The 18,087-nt window shown below is 44.4% G+C and overlaps 1 protein-coding gene across 1 annotated transcript in view; it reads left to right on the forward strand.

The window, feature by feature from the left end:
- Positions 1-18,087, forward strand: part of LOC133648413 (serine incorporator 1-like) — a 29,925-nt gene extending 11,838 nt beyond the window's left edge. Inside the window, exons 4-10 of the mRNA XM_062044475.1 lie at positions 614-693; positions 3,438-3,575; positions 3,662-3,831; positions 10,270-10,360; positions 14,337-14,478; positions 14,551-14,775; positions 17,271-18,087. Of these exons, the coding sequence (XP_061900459.1) occupies positions 614-693; positions 3,438-3,575; positions 3,662-3,831; positions 10,270-10,360; positions 14,337-14,478; positions 14,551-14,775; positions 17,271-17,409 (985 nt within the window). The 3' untranslated portion in view covers positions 17,410-18,087. The remainder of the gene's footprint in view (positions 1-613; positions 694-3,437; positions 3,576-3,661; positions 3,832-10,269; positions 10,361-14,336; positions 14,479-14,550; positions 14,776-17,270) is intronic.

Raw genomic sequence — 18,087 nt, forward strand, 5'->3', positions numbered from 1 at the left:
CATTGTTAGATGTAAGGATGTTGCGATCAAGGTTTTATGCTGCCGATTCAGATACTAATCATGAGTGAGCCAGTCCGATACGATCATATATATTAACTGTAAATTTTCAATGTATTAATGATGAGTGTTATTGACCGTATAACAATACTTGGTCTTATTCTCTGGCAAAGCAGGTACATATTGAGTAACAATGCATACCACCGCAGTTCCATTACATATAATTTGTTTCAGTGAGTGCGAACCGGAAGCACCAAAGCCGCATTTGTGAAAGACCCAAATAAATTCAAACTTGTTCATATCTTGTTTTTTAATAAGTCATTGAAGGTGCACATTGTGTAATCAATTTATCATGGTAAAAGAAAGGTTCAAATAAGTCAATAAAGGCCCAAAATGAATATGAGATTGATGCCAAAAATAAGCGTATACAAACCGTTGACCTATGTTTAACCTTTGTGTGGTTATTTCATGAGCCTAAAATTCCTGTAGGTGTGAAAGTGAGTGTATAACATTTTAAATTGGTACTTCGAAGGTATAATTGTCTGGTCATTAGTACAGGGTATATTTAGCATAGTGCCTCTGTACTTACAGTATTTTAAATCCTTGTCCTTTTCAGATTTTGGCTTTTCAAGTTTGCAGCGGCTGCTGCCATCATCATCGGATCCTTTTTCATTGCAGAGGGTCCCTTCACAACTGGTAACTCACATGTCTATATACAGTACATAAACTAAATTTTGCAAGTGCACGCATTTGGACCCTTGTATCCGCTTGTACACTTTTATACTCTCCAAGTCCGCATTTTGTTGTTTTTCGCCAGTTTCAGTTATGACTTACATATGACGCCCAACAGTTCACAAATGTTTAAAGCTGGGGTACGCGCAAAGTGTACCCCAGCTTTGAACAAGAATGACAATTTATGTTGGATCAACACGGAGATTGTCGGTCGACAATTAGACAGCCTTTGGTAGTTTTTGTTTCTATAATATTATTCGTTTCTATTTAGAAGTTCTAAATAAATAAAACCGTACAGTAATTTGTCAATGAGTTTAAGCAAATGGACTTATAACTGCCATCTATTGTCTACTTTTAAGATAGGCTTCATACTGGTGATGGGTCCGGCAACACCGATGCATCGGCGCATGCGTCAAGCTTAAAGAGCGAAACCCTGTGTCGGTGCTCGTACCGCTTTTAGAAAGTCACGTGACCGATCGTGAGCTGTTTTGGTCATGTGACTGATACGCGAACTGTGTCGCACTGACGCCTCCTCTGTGCCCTGTGAGCAACGTTCCCTCTAAGGTGCGCGCCTGCGCAATTGCGCACTGCTCCAGCGTCCTCTGCGCATAGCAAATATATCCCGCGCACCAAATCAAACCCATCTGAATTCTAAACAAAATAAACACATTTATTTTGTGTAATTTTGCAATGCAACTCTGAGTGACAGTGACAACAAGCGGCCCTAACGATGTTCGTCAACACCGTTCAATTATTGTAACGTCTATCGAGATGCTTCGAGGACAGGAATTATATCGATCGCTTTATTGAGCAAAACTGTTTATATTCGGCCATAACCACACCAAAAACATGAGTAAAAAACGTATATCTCGAAAAACTAGTCATTTTCTGCCGTACAAACCAGGCCAAAATCAACTTGTCATCTGTCACCAACACACATACCACTAAACCACTGGTGCGTTTATGGCCACACAAAAAGTCGGACAACTCAAACACCACACAAAGTTACACTATGACTCCTCAGTCATACGTGTGCTTATTCTACTGTCATTTATTATTAATGTTAATTTATTTATATTCATCATGGAATGCTGTTACTAGAGAAAGTTACAGGAATGCACACTTCATCCTATGCTTACATTTCATTGTGCAACATGAGGATGTTTAAGGGGAACTAAATGTGATCTCTGAAAGGGGTACAAATGATTTCCAAAGCAGGACCACCACCCAGACATATTGTACAATACTAATCCATAGCTTATGAAAAACAAGATTTCTTTTATTTTCATTACAAGTGGGCCAAATCACTTAATATTCCAAAATAATCTCATGAAAATGACTCCTCTCATTTGAGTGTTATTATAAAAGATTGGTTTGAGACAGGTGTGCTGCTGGTATTGCCACGTGTGATGTTGCTCACATGTGCTCCACTGAATGCTCAGGGAGTTTTTGTGTTTGCTCAGACACATGAACAATTAGAGGGAACATTGCCTGTGAGCGGGTCTTGTCTACAGCCGGAGAAATAATAACTAAGAGAAAACATCTAAAATTTAATACGTTGGAAAAACTGTTTTTATTTAATAAAAATGTGTAAAAAAATAAAAAAATTCCCAGTCCACAAGCATCCTCATTCACAACATGTTCTTAGTTTTCCATGTTATGATACATGTTCACATTATTTATTGACTGTATCTAAAAAAGATAAAAATATATTTTTATTTAAATGAAGATATGAAATAATCCTAAATGAAATACAATGACTTGGTTTATATTATTGTATATACTAGGTCATAAAATCAGTGTCAGTTGAGTCGGTCCATAGGTTGCCTGTAGGGATTTTTAATGTCCAGCAGATATCAGTATTTAGTGACACAGTATCGACACAGTAGCAATACAGTTTTGCAATGTGTCGAAACGCTTCATGACGCCTCATCAACCCATCACTACTTCATACTCTTGTATAAAAAATGTGAAGCATCAACATTTGTTTCCAATGCAGACATTTGTGTGCAAAAAGCATATTTAATTTGTTGAAATTCTGTCCTTTTTTGTGGTTAAGTTTATAAAGAGCACTTAAAACATTGGTAGCAAGTTCATGAAAGCACAAGTTGCAATGTTACTGAAAAAATCAACTGCAACTTTTGCTGCAGCATTCTGAAAAAGCTGCTGCAAAGTCAGGCCTTTCTAGGCTGCAACATTCACAAGTTAGTGATATATTCATTGAGAACATGTCTATTTTTTTTATTAATGTCATTATTGAGATGCTTTGCATGGAACCTTCATAGAAGCTTCAAAGATGCTTGAGTCTTTACATTTTATTGGACTACATTTGAGTTATTTTTGGTAACGTAAATGTTGGGTAATTGAGTCAACCAAAACTAGACTACACTTCAATGAATTTACTTGACATAAATGACAAACTTGAATACATAAAAAAATATACTCGTCGAAATAAACACTGGCTCTTGGCGTGGTACACTTAAACTACAGGGCACATAATCCATAATCTTGTGTATTAGAAAATAATTTGTGGCCATGTTTCTCAACCAATCTTGAATAGTTTTCAAGAGTCGCTGCACTCCAGGTGAGTCCCCTATTCAGTTTTGGGTTGTTCTGACTGATGTTCTAAAAGAGTAGTGGAGAACTGTTGGAGCAACTGAAGCTGATTGTAGAGAAGCGACTGTAACGTGTCTTTTTCTCTCCTCCAGTGTGGTTCTATATCGGTATGGCCGGTGCCTTCTGCTTCATTCTCATCCAGCTGGTTTTACTTATTGACTTTGCACATTCTTGGAATGAGTCATGGGTGGAGAAGATGGAAGAGGGCAACTCTCGCTGCTGGTATGCAGGTATGCACTTTGACCACACTGAAAACTGAATTGCAACATTTCATACCTGGAACAGTTGTACTAAGGAGTATTTGTTATGTTGGCAGCCCTGTTGTCAGTCACAGCACTAAACTATGTGCTGTCTCTGGTGGCTGTGGTCCTGTTCTATGTCTACTACACCCACTCTGACGGATGCACTGAGAACAAGGTCTTCATCAGCATCAACATGCTGCTCTGCCTCGGAGCCTCTGTTCTGTCGGTCCTACCTCAAATCCAGGTAATACATTTTTTTTCACACATTAATGCAAACTTAATATGCATAATCAACATTGGTCCTTAACTCCTAAAGGTTTGCGTGTATTAAAACAAATGCAAACTTGATAGCGCATGCAAAGTTGATCTGCTAAACTCGTGTGCAAAGGATTGTGTCTCTTAAATAAGCAAAATAGAGGGCGCAGTCCATTTAGCGTGTTTGTCTTCATGTGTATGCAGAATATATGCTGATTATCAGAACGCCCACAATACTGGGAGGAAGAGATGCAATTATGATTATTTAGCACTATTCTGCGGCCGCTGTTTTGCGTCTATATTTAGCACGTCTAAAATGCTGGAACAGTCAAACACAAATGGCTATTAGAAAGGAGGCGAGCACTACAAAGACACGATGGAGAGAGAATACTGTGTGTGTGTGTCAACATATTTGGACTGTCAGAAATACAAATATTAAGCCATGTCGTCATATCAGCAATATCATTTTATAATTCTGTATAGAGCTGCACGATTAATCAAAATCGAATTGACATCGAAGTTTTAATTTGTGCGATAAATATCCGTAAGAGGGTTTTTTCTTCTTAATTCTTCTTGACCGGCATTTGAGTGACAGCTATGTTCGCCAATCAGAATTTTTGAGCCTCGTGTTTGTTCGTCTCTCGCTTCAAAAAGGAAGAAAGACGTCTTACTTTGTTCATTGCTCTCAGCACCTGAGCGTGTTAAGTAACACAAAATAGGAGGAAAAACATGGTTATTAAGCCAAATGTCCCGTTGTGGGAATATTTCAGCTTCAAATCGGATGGGCGATATGAGCCCATCAACACGGACGAACGAGTGAGAATGCCGTTGTGGTGACAATAAACAAAAACACTAGGAAAAAAATGCACTTTAATTAAGATGTTCAATATCTATTTAAGTAAAATTTTTGCTTACATACTTTTTTGACATATTTGTTGTTTATTTATTAGGATAACAAACGTATTTACATTCCAATTACAGTACAATGCTAAACAATTCTACAGTAATGTGATGACAAATAAAAGTTGATATTGTGGTGACCCAAACCATATAATGAGAGACATTCACCTAAGAGGACACTGTAGCTTTAAGAGAAGAAGCGGAGGGAGAGTTAGGAACTTCCGCTTCCGGTTGAGAGGTCGTTGTTGTTGTCGAATGTATGACATGCTAGGTTGGAGCTAGTAAACTTCCTCGACTACGCTCACGTCTCCTGTCTCGTTGTTTACAAACTCCACATTGGTGACCCCGAGAATACGAACTACGAATACGAGCATGTCAGACAATGAAGGCGCTGACAATTTTCTTAACGCGGTACCCGCAGGCGGAGTAGCTACTGCTAACAACATGGCTAACGCGGGAATCTACGCCGCTACTGTGAAGTTACCCGATTTCTGGCAGCATAACCCACGGCCGTGGTTTCAACACGTGGAAGCCCAGTTCCAGCTAAGGGGAATAACGCAGGATTCTACGAAGTACTTCCATGTAGTGGCGGCGTTGGACGCATCAACGACGGCGCGAGCGATGACACTGTTGGAGGCTCCACCGCCTGCTGGCAAATACGATGCTTTAAAGGCTTTCCTCCTGAAGTTATTTGAGCTGTCGGAGCTGGAAAAAGCGGACCGTTTACTGTCCCTACATGGCCTTGGTGACGGGAAACCGTCTGAACTGATGGAAAAAATGCTGTCTGTGCTGGGATCAGCCGACCCGGCGTTTCTGTTTACACACATTTTCCTGAGGCAGCTCCCCGCACCGGTACGCACACCGATAGCCAGTTCTCCACTCGCCGCCTCCAAGGACTACCGTGCTTTGGCCGCTGAGGCGGACAGGGTTTTCCTGGCCAACCGGCAACAGTTTGTGCATGCCCTGCTGCCCCACCAGGCCGTCCCGCCACCTCCTGTGGATGACTATGTGGACACCGCGGCTGCGGTGACGGCTCGCCGCCAACCTGAAGACGGGCTCTGTTTTTACCATGCCAGGTTCGGGGCCAAGGCGAAGCAGTGTCGCAAACCCTGCAGTTACAGGATTCAGGGAAACGCCAGGGCCGGCGCTCGTTAGCGGCTATGGGTGCCGGCCGTGACTGCAAGCTGTTGTTCATCAGGGACTCCTTGTCGGGCCGGCGGCTGCTGGTGGACTCTGGTGCGCAACGCAGTATACTACCAGCACAAGCTGTGGACACGATGACCGGCAGCCACGGCCCCCAGATGGACGCCGCCAACGGCACCTCCATTCGGACGTACGGTGTCAGGCGCGTGGATGTTAGTTTTGGCGGCCGCCGGTTCGGTTGGGATTTTGTGATGGCTGCTGTATCCACCCCGCTGCTAGGTGCGGATTTCCTCTGCGCGTTCAACCTGCTGGTGGATATTAAGAACTGTCGCTTGATTGATGCCGTCTCTTTTGCGTCATACCCCTGCACGCTTGGGGGGGCTGGGGCGTTGTGCCTCGCTAACACACTCGCCACCGGGGATCCATACCAACGCCTGCTCGCCGGTTTCCCTGGGCTCACCACGCCCACCTTTTCCTCGGCGGTGGCCAAGCACGGTGTGGAACATCACATCGCCACTGTGGGCCGCCCGGTTTACGCCCGGGCCCGACGCCTCGACTCGTCCAAGCTCGCAATAGCCAGGGAGGAGTTTTCGATGATGGAACGCCTCGGCATTGTCCGCCGTTCGGACAGCCCGTGGGCTTCTCCGCTACATATGGTTACTAAGGCCGGCGGGGGTTGGCGCCCTTGCGGAGACTTCCGTCGCCTAAACAACGCCACGACCCCCGACCGGTACCCCATACCGCACATCCAAGATTTCTCTTCCCACTTGGCGGGCGCTACCATCTATTCCAAAATTGACTTAGTGCGAGGCTACCACCAGGTACCGGTCCACCCGCGAGATGTCCCAAAAACGGCTGTCATCACACCCTTCGGGCTCTTCGAGTTCTTACGTATGCCGTTTGGCCTTACGGGGGCGGCGCAGACGTTCCAACGTCTTATGGACTCTGTGCTCCGGGACATGCCATTTTTGTTTGTGTACTTGGACGACATCCTTGTGGCCAGCGCGTCGGTGGAGGAACACATGACACACCTCAGGCAGCTGTTCGAGAGGCTTAGCGAGCACGGCCTCATCATCAACCCAGCCAAGTGTCAGTTCGGGGAGTCGTCCATCACCTTCCTCGGGCACCACATCACTCCGCAGGGGGCCGTTCCCCTGCCCGACAGGGTTGAGGCTGTCGCCGCGTTCCCCCGTCCCCCTACTGTACAGGCCTTGCAGGAGTTTTTGGGCATGGTGAACTTTTATAACCGTTTCCTGCCTCGTGCTGCACACGTCATGCGTCCCCTTTATGGGGCCCACCGGGGGAAGAAGTCTAAGGACAAGTTGGACTGGTCCCCAGAGATGGATGAGGCTTTTGAGGCTGCCAAGTCTGCGCTGGCCAATGCTGCGCTGCTAGCTCACCCGTCGCCGGCCGCCCCTATAGCCCTTACGACGGACGCCTCCGACTATGCCGTGGGGGCCGTATGTGAGCAGTGGGTGGCTGGTGGATGGCAGCCATTGGCGTTCTTCAGTAAACAGCTCCGGGAAAATGAGCGCAAGTACAGCACCTTTGATAGGGAGCTACTGGGACTTTTCCTCGCAACCAGACACTTTCGGTTCCTGTTGGAGGGCCGGCAGTTCACCGCTTTCGTGGACCACAAACCGCTGACGTTCTGCATGGCCAAAACTTCGGAGCCGTGGTCTGGGCGTCAGCAGCGCCATCTCGCGGCGGTCTCTGAGTTCACTACGGACATACAACATGTGTCTGGCAAGGATAACTTTGTCGCCGACTGCCTTTCACGGGCTGTTGTTAACTCCGTTCACTTGGGGCTCGACTACGCCGCTATGGCAGCGGACCAGGCCAAGGACGCGGCCGTTCAGGACTACCGGTCGGGTCCTACGGCGCTGCGCCTGGAGGACGTGGCGTTCGACGCGGCTAACACTACCCTCCTCTGCGACGTCTCCACCGGCCAACCGCGACCCCTGGTGCCTGCTTCCTGGCGGCGCCGGGTTTTCGACACCGTCCACGGCCTTTCACATCCTGGGGTGAAGGCCTCGACCAAGATGGTGAGTGTCAAGTTTGTTTGGCCGGGGCTCCGCAAGGATGTTAGAGCCTGGGCCAGCTCGTGTGTGGCGTGCCAGCGCGCCAAGGTGCACCGCCATACCAAAGCCCCTTTGGCGCCGTTTGTGGTTCCAGAGAGGCGGTTCGACCACGTGAATGTTGACCTTGTGGGCCCTCTGCCTCCCTCCCGTGGTTATACCTTCCTCCTCACTATTGTGGACAGGGCTACCAGATGGCCGGAGGCTATCCCCTTGTCCTCGACGACGGCCGCGGAGGTGGCACGGGCGTTCATCGGCTGCTGGGTGGCCCGTTTTGGCACGCCTGGTGACATCACAAGCGACCGAGGCTCCCAATTTACCTCTGAGCTCTGGACGGCGGTTGCTGAGCACCTCGGGATGAAGATCCACCGCACTACTGCCTACAACCCGCAGAGCAACGGACTGTGCGAGCGGTTCCATCGGGACATGAAAGCAGCTCTGCGGGCCAGCCTCACGGGCGGGGACTGGGTGGACCGGCTTCCGTGGGTCATGCTCGGCCTGCGTTCAGCCCCTAAGGAGGACCTCCAGGCATCCGCCGCGGAGCTGGTGTATGGCGAGCCTCTACGGGTTCCAGGGGCGTTCCTTCCGACTGCTACGGCTCCCTGGTCGCCCGCCTCTCACCTCAGTGCGTCCCGGAGCGCTGCTGACGCCTTCGTTCCCGTTCCGACGTCTCGACACTGCCTTCCCCAGTCCTACGTCCCCAAGGATCTGCCATCGGCGAAATACGTCTTCATAAGACACGACAGCCATCGGTCCCCGCTGCAGCCTCCATACGACGGGCCCTTCCGTGTCCTGGAGGCGGGGGATAAGAACTTTGTGGTAGACATGGGGGGCAGACCGGAGCGGGTGGCTATAGACCGTCTCAAGCCTGCTCACGTGGACATTGGGGAGCCGGTGCAAGTGGCCCTGCCGCCGCGACGGGGGCGCCCTCCTCGGTCGGCCCCTGCGCCTGCCTCTCTTCCGGCCCCAGCTCCACCTGTGGCTCGCGTTTCGGGCCCATCTGTTTCCCCTCCTGTCAAGCACAGCCGTTACGGACGGAAGGTCCTCCCCCCGGCCCGTCACCTGTTGTCCCATTGACTTTGCACTGTGTTGGTTACTGTTCATTTACTGCAGGGTCATGTTTTTCTGTTATGCAATTGCACTTTTTCTGTTTTGCAGGGTTTTGTGTAGGCGAATTCTGGGGGGGCCTGTGTGGTGACCCAAACCATATAATGAGAGACATTCACCTAAGAGGACACTGTAGCTTTAAGAGAAGAAGCGGAGGGAGAGTTAGGAACTTCCGCTTCCGGTTGAGAGGTCGTTGTTGTTGTCGAATGTATGACATGCTAGGTTGGAGCTAGTAAACTTCCTCGACTACGCTCACGTCTCCTGTCTCGTTGTTTACAAACTCCACAATATCCTTTTAAATGGTTAATTGTGTTATTATAGATTATGATTAAATTACATTATAAACATTGTATAGTTTTATCGAATATTTCTTAAGTTTAAGAGCTTGATGTAGACAAAAAAAGTCTGTTTGCAGAAAGCCAAAGATATTTTAAAGTAAATTATTGCATATTGTTCTAATGTGTGGCACCTTGAGACAAGAATATGTTGATGGAAAGTCTAAAAGTAACATGTCTTCCTTCACTCATTATTTTCGCAGTTTTATGCATTTTTATGTATAAAATATAAAAGCCGAATCGCAATTGCAATTTTGGAGAGAAAAATTGCTATTAAGTTTTTTCTCAAAATCATTCAGCCTTAGTTCTATAGCTGCGAGATGACTTGAGGAGCTGATTCAAACAAATTAGATTGATTTGATTTGGTGTCTGCCTGCGTTTTTTATTGGCGTTACTTTTTTATATATAAAAATACCCATCTTGCTATATGCATTTTCTTGCACCTGGACTTTTCCAGATGCACCATCACAACACCGGAGCCTCCCAGAGCGCACATTCGGCGTGCTAAAAATAGGTTCTGATGTCTAGATCACACTTTTGTACCGCTCAGTAAAGGTGGTTCATATTATATTTGTCTGCTGCATATTCCACAACGTAACGGAACAGCACAGACTGGACCATCGGAGCATATGATAACATGAACGTGAAGGGAAATGAGTGTGTCCATAGTGACAGCTGGTATAATACGCTTTTGAACTTATCAATGGCGCACACAGTCTTAGTAGATCACCAGCAACACGCCCACTAATTGTACTCAGTTTTTTACCTTGTGCACGCTATTTAGTACTATTTGGGTCTTAGTAGATCAGGCCCATCGTGTTTGTACATGTTTTAATTACTGGCATCTGTTATGTGTATGTTAAGGAGTCCCAGCCCAGGTCTGGCCTGCTGCAGTCGTCCCTGGTGACCTTGTACACTATGTACTTGACCTGGTCTGCGATGACCAACGAGCCTGGTAAGACCTGCCTTGAAAAAAAAAAACAAGAAAACTAATCAATAGCCAAAAGCACATTTTGGAACACAATGTTCAAAAGTTCAAAAACCCCGCCTTTAAGTTTGTAAATAGTTGGACCCCGACTGCAGAGGCAGAGGTGGTTTTAGAAGTCTTAGACATCTTTTTTTTTGTCCATTTGACAGTGAGATCATACAAACACAAAACAATGGACAATACTTAGACTTAGAAAATCTTTATTGTCCCCGAGGGGCAATTTGGTTTGCAGCAGTAGTCATTAAAGGCCTACTGAAACCCACTATTACCGACCACGCAGTCTGATAGTTTATATATCAATGATGAAATCTTAACATTGCAACACATGCCAATACGGCCGGGTTAGATTAATAAAGTGCAATTTTAAATTTCCCGCAAAATATTCTGCTGAAAACGTCTCGGTATGATGACGTTTGCGCGTGACGTCACGGATTGTAGCGGACATATTGGGACACCATTGTGGCCAGCTATTAAGTCGTCTGTTTTCATCGCAAAATTCCACAGTATTCTGGACATCTGTGTTGGTGAATCTTTTGCAATTTGTTTAATGAACAATGAAGACAGCAAAGAAGAAAGCTGTAGGTGGGATTGGTGTATTAATGGCCGGTTAGAGCAACACAACCAGGAGGACTTTGAGTTGGATAGCAGACGCGCTACCGTGAGTACGCTATGGCTTCCAAACATTTGATCGCTTGCCCGTACGTGCGTGCCGCTATGTGCATGTCACGTACGTAACTTTGGGGAAATATATGTGCTGTATGAACTTTACGGAGGTGAACGGTACTTTGGGCTGTGGGATTGAGTGTGTTGTGCGGGTGTTTGAGATGTATTGGTGGGTTATATGGACGGGAGAGTGGAGGTGTTTGTTATGCGAATTAATTTGTGGCATATTAAATATAAGCCTGGTTGTGTTGTGGCTAATAGAGTATATATATGTCTTGTGTTTATTTACTGTTTTTGTCATTCCCAGCTGAATATCAGGTCCCACCCGCCTCTCACAGCATCTTCCCTATCTGAATCGCTTCCACTGCCCTCTAATCCTTCACTCTCACTTTCCTCATCCACAAATCTTTCATCCTCGCTCAAATTAATGGGGTAATCGTCGCTTTCTCGGTCCGAATCGCTCTCGCTGCTGGTGGGAATGATTGTAAACAATGCGCATATGTGAGGCGCTCCACAACCTGTGACGTCACGCTACTTCCGGTACAGGCAAGGCTTTTTTATCAGCGACCAAAAGTTGCGAACTTTATCGTCGATGTTCTCTACTAAATCCTTTCAGCAAAAATATGGCAATATCGCGAAATGATCAAGTATGACACATAGAATGGACCTGCTATCCCCGTTTAAATAAGAAAATTTCATTTCAGTAGGCCTTTAAAAACAAGGTTCAACAGTAAAACGAGGTACAACAGTAAAAAACAAGGTACAACAGGAAAAACAAGGTACAACAGGAAAACAAGGTACAAATACACAAAATACATACAACATACAAACATCATGAAGGCTTTGAGCTAAAAACTAAAAACATTGCGCACACAGTCTTAGTACTGTGACTGTTGACTATATTTTTAAACGCAGGGACAGCCTGACAGTTGGAACTTGGAAGTAATTACCAAGGTGGATATAGCTGGAGAAGAATAATAAAGCCATACAGTAAAGAGACTGAACATGACACTATCTTAAGTAGTTTACCTAATGATTACAGTATTAGTTTAAAAAAAAAAAATCAAACAAATACATTTAAACATCCTTCCCTTGTCACCAATGTTTAGTTAGTTCCAACAATATTTAGTGATTTCAAGATAAAGTGACAAAGCCCTAGGAGAGGATGAGATTCACCCCGAATACATCAAAGCTCTGGATGTGGTGGGACTTGTGGCTGACACGTCTCTTCAACATAGCATTGAAGTCTGGGGCGGCACCTCTGGATTGGCCGACCGGAGTGGCGGCATACTTGCCAACCTTGAGACCTCCGACTTCGGGAGATGGGGGAGCGCGGGTTTGGGGGTCGGGGATTTGGTGGTAGAGGGGGGTGTATATTGTAGCGTCCCGGAAGAGTTAGTGCTGCAAGGGGTTCTGGGTATTTGTTCTGTTGTGTTTATGTTGTGTTACGATGCGGATGTTCTCCCGAAATGTGTTTGTCATTCTTGTTTGGTGTATGTTCACAGTGTGGTGCATATTTGTAACAGTATTAAAGTTGTTTATACGGTCACCCTCAGTGTGACCTGTATGGCTGTTGACCAAGTATGACTTGCATTCACGTGTGTGTGTGTGTGTGTGTGTGTGTGTGTGTGTGTGTGTGTGTGTGTGTGTGTGTGTGTGTGTGTGTGTAAAAGCCGCATATACTATGTGACTGGGCCAGCACGCTGTTTGTATGGAGGATAAGGTTGTAGAGGACGCTAAAGACAGGGCCTTTAAGGCACGCCCCCAATATTGTTGTCCGGGTGGAAATCGACAGAAATTCGGGAAAATGGTTGCCCCGGGAGATTTTCGGGAGGGGCACTGAAATTCAGGAGTCTCCCGGGAAAATCGGGAAGGTTGGCAAGTATGGCTGGCGGTCCCCCTTTTCAAGAAGGGGGACCAGAGGGTGTGTTCCAATTATACAATGATCACACTTCTCAGCCTATTTTATATATATAATATGGACCAGTAGAAAAATATATTAAATGTTAACATTTTTATTTCAAATGTAACCTTCCTCTGATTAGAATCCCCTCAGCTATCAAGGCAGAAAGGAAAGGAAATGTCAACCATGGGAAACGCTCAATCAATGTAAACACAATTCTAAAACCTCAATAACCTCTTTAAATCAAGGTGAAAAAATAAGTAATATATAAGAAATGCTTAAAGTGTAACAAAATAGTGCAAATTGTGAAAATACAAACCTGAGAAGAAAAATGTTTTGCAAGTTTATTGCCAGGAAGTTACGCGGTCTGTGTAACATTTCATTTGGCCTGTTATTCTTATTTAAGTATGGAAAATAATTTGTTATGCAGTAATTATTACCGGACCAAATTATTATATTAAAGTAGCATACTTGTTATATTTTGTTCTTTATTTTACTTATAAAGTCCAGCACTTTAGTTCATACCTGTTGTTTACGTACATCCAAATAGGGAACGGAGGGTTAAAAAGAAAAGATGAGATTGGCAAACTTTCGGGGGGACTCTTCCTGTTTTATCAACAATTTGTTTGCTCTCTGCAGCACTACATTTACTTGTTAGTTGATACTTTTACGCAATGGGCTGTTTAGCATGTCCCTCCCATTGCTCACTGACCACCTCCTGTTTTACTAGCTTACCAGACCGCGAGTTTCTGGTTTCCTACAACCAAAAAATATATTTGTATATTCAACATTTTATGGAACACATTTTTTTTATTGATCTCAATTAAGTGTCTATTGCGATAGGCAGCACAGAGGTACAGGGGTTAGTGCATGTGCCTCACAAGAGTAGTCCTGAGTTCAATCCCGGGCTTGGGATCTTTCTGTGTGGAGTTTGCATGTTCTCCCCGTGACTGCGTGGGTTCCCTCCGGGTACTCAGGCTTCCTCCCACCTCCAAAAACATGCACCTGGGGATAGGTTGATTGGCAACACTAAATTGGCCCTAGTGTGTGAATGTGAGTGTGAATGTTGTCTGTCTATCTGTGTTGGCCCTGCGATGAGGTGGCGACTTGTCCAGGGTGTATCACGCCTTCCTCCCGAATGCAGCTGAGATAGGCTCCAGCAACCCCCCGCGACCCCGAAAGGGACAAGCGTTACAAAATGGATGGATGGATAGATGGGTGTATTGCGATATATATTGATAACGTTTTATGGGCCGAGCCCTTTCCTGTATTATTAGAATAAATGTGATTCCATAAAGTACCTACACTTGGTTCTGATTAATGTGCTCTTCTATCACAAACCACTTTTCCAAGCAATTTTTGTCTCGTGTGTCACAGACAGGAAGTGTAACCCGAGCCTTCTGGGCATCATCGGGCTGAACACCACCACCCCTGAAAGCCAGGACCACGTAGTTCAGTGGTGGGACGCCCAAGGCATTGTGGGCTTGATCCTCTTCCTCATGTGTGTCCTGTATTCCAGGTGAGGAAGCTGTACGTTAATGCCACACAAATCCTTTTTTTTCTGGGCTTGACACGCTCTCTCCTCTTCCAGCATTCGAAACTCGTCCAATGCTCAGATTAACAAACTCACTCTGACTAATGACGAGTCCGCTCTGATCGACGACGGGCCCCAGACGGAGAGCTTGGAGGAGGGCGGTGGCCCCAACCGAGCTGTAGACAACGAGAAGGACGGAGTCACCTACTCCTACTCCTTCTTTCACTTCATGCTGTTCCTGGCTTCGCTCTACATCATGATGACTCTCACCAACTGGTACAGGTACGCAAAATATTAGGGATGTCCGATATTATCGGCCGATAAATGCTTTAAAATGTAATATCGTAAATTATCGGTATCGGTTTCAAAATGATCGGTATCTGCTTCAAAAAGTAAAATTTATGACTTTTTAAAACGCTGCTGTGTACACGACGTTGGGAGAAGTACAGAGCACCAACAAACCTTAAAAGCACTGCCTTTGCGTGCCGGCTCGATCACATAATATCTACGCCTTTTCACACACACACAAGTGAATGCAAGGAATACTTGGTCAACAGCCATACAGGTCACACTGAGGGTGCCCGTATAAACAACTTTAACACTGTTACAAATATGCGCCACACTGTGAACCCATACCAAACAAGAATTTCGGGAGAACATCCGCACCGTAACACAACATAAACACAACAGAACAAATACCCAGAACCCCTTGCAGGACTAACTCTTCCGGGATGCTACAATATACAAATAAATATGTCAGTGCCATTTTGGCATTTTTTTCCATAAGTTGAGTTGATTTATTTTGGAAAACCTTGTTGCATTGTTTAATGCATCCAGCGGGGACATCACAACAAAATTAGGCATAATAATGTGTTAATTCCACGACTGTATATATCGGTATCGGTTTATATTGGAATCGGTAATTAAGAGTTGGACAATAACGGAATATCGGATATCGGCAAAAAATCCATTATCGGACATCTCTACAAAATATACATCCACACAAATTACACATCCAATCAAAATATGCAGTACATGGAAACAAAATACTCTCAGGTCACAAGATGAGACGATATTAGGTTCGCGACGGTGTTAATTTCGTTGACTAAGGATTTTTGTCTTAGTTATCGTCAACACCTGCTGTATTTTATTTTAAAATGAGACGATAACTTATCAAAACGAGCACAAAACACAGTTGACTAAGACAATGACAAAATGTAGTCATTGTCAACAATTACACATTTAGTCAACAAACAAAAACGACACAAAATTGTTGACAGAAACAAAATCCAAGTATATTTAATTTGGTCTTGTAGATGGGTGGGACAAGTTTGGAATAAATCCAATCACAGCTCTTTAACAGCGCATGAGAGAAGGAAAGAGAGCCAATCAGATGCTTTTTTTTTGTGAGATAAGGAAGTTGGATTTCTCACGGCCAAATCAAAACTGGATGCATTTAATACAGTGTATCTAGAAAGTATTCACAGCGCTTCACTTTGTACACATTTTATGTTACAACCTTATTCCAAAATGGAATACGTTCATTTTTATCCTCAAAATTCAACACACAATACCCCAAAATGACAATGTTTTTATTTATTTATTATTATTTATACAAACTACATAAATATTGACAGCCTGTTACTGCTGATGCACCTTTGGCAGCAATTACAGCCTCAAGTCTTTTTGAATTTGATGCCAAAAGCGTGGCAGTTTCACCGCAGCTCCTTTCAAGCTTCATCAAGTTGAATGGGAAGTGTTGGTTTTCATCCAGGATGTCTCTGTACATTGCTGCATTCCTCTCGGTCTAGTCAGAGAGGCTCTGTCAGAGCTGCAGCATTCCTCTCTGGAGAGAGGAGAACCTTCCAAAAGGACAACCATCTCTGTAGCAATCCACCAATCAGGCCTGTATGGTATAGTGGCCAGACAGACGCCATTTCTTGGTAAAAAGTGTACCAGAATGCATCTGACCATGAGAAACTAAATTATCTGGCCTGATGGGACAAAGATTGAACTGTTTGGTGTGAATACCAGGCGTCAAGTTTGGAGGAAACCAGGCACCGGTCATCACCAGGCCAGTACCATCCCTACAGTGAAACATGGTGGTGGCAGCATCATGCTGTGGGAATGCTTTTCAGCGACAGGAACTGGGAGACTAGTCTGGATAGAGGGAGAGATGAATGCAGGAATTTTCAGAGACACATTCTGGATGAAAACCAACACCTCCCATCCAACCTGATGGAGCTTGCAAAGAGGAATGGGCGAAACTGCCCAAAGATAGGCGTCGTATTCAAAAAGACTTGAGGCTGTAATTTCAAATGACATGTACTGTAATTTGTTTGCTGACTAAAATGTAAAATTTAGTCGGCTAATTGACTAAAGTTAAAATGCGATTTAGTCAAAAGACTGTGACCAAAACTGAATTAAAAACACTGCAGTGATAAAATATGAGGGGATAAACATACATTTTGACTTGTATTTTTAGTGGCTGTTTGCAACTTGTTTAAAGTTAGATATTTCAAAACAAAACAATTACAACAAGAGCACTTCTGTATGTTACCTTGGTTTAACACAACACATACATATTATTTAAGATTTTTTTTAATTTTTTATTTACAAATAATGAGTCAATATTACATTATTTATAATTTTCACAATCATATTGACAAAAAATAGCTGGTCGGCTTGAGGAAAAAGTCTGAATACCTAACAGGCAAGATGGAGAACCAAGGAGCGCCTGTATTTAAATGTGACTGTACTGTACTGTTCCTGTGCAGCCCTGACTCCAACTACGAGGCCATGACCAGCAAGTGGCCGTCGGTGTGGGTGAAGGTTTGCTCCAGCTGGATCTGCATGGCTCTCTACGTGTGGACCCTGGTGGCTCCTCTCGTCTTGGTCAACCGGGACTTTGACTAATTCACGCACACACACAAACACCTCCATCCTCAGCTAGATGTGTGTTTTCTTTCCAGGAAATGACATGCTTGTTGTTTAAAGCAGACTATTTCTTTCTTACTGTTACTCCTCAGCACTGTTGTAATGTTCCCATAGTACATATTGCAAGTATAGTACATACACTACATATTGTAAGTATAGTACATTTACTATGTATTGTAAGTATAGTACAATTACCATGTGTGCTACGTAATGCGCTATTCACACTTTGTTCTCTAGTAAAACTGTTGCATGATTTTTATCTGACATGAATTCAAATAGTATACATAAAACGGAAGGATGGAAGACTTTCTACAATATTTAAATATTTCTAGTGTTCTTCCAACCAGGTTTTGATCTGCCAGAAGAGGAAAGGGACTTTTATCAAAGTGTCTCAATACTTTTGTCCCTCGTATATGTCACATGATGTATACTGTACATACTGTATTATGGATACACAATGAATTATTGTCAATGCTTGTGTTTTAGAAAATGTAGACACACACGTGATGTGCTGATAGTGAATGAGTTTTATTTTGGTAGGAAGCCTTTTGGAGCCTAAGTTATTTGTTGTTTCCACACTTTATTTACTTTGACAAAATGTATTCTAACCTCATCACATAAAAACAAATTTTGTGTTTGAATAAAAATGAAAATGAC

The sequence above is a fragment of the Entelurus aequoreus genome, linkage group LG04 (assembly GCF_033978785.1).
Source record: "Entelurus aequoreus isolate RoL-2023_Sb linkage group LG04, RoL_Eaeq_v1.1, whole genome shotgun sequence".
Lineage (NCBI taxonomy): Eukaryota > Metazoa > Chordata > Actinopteri > Syngnathiformes > Syngnathidae > Entelurus > Entelurus aequoreus.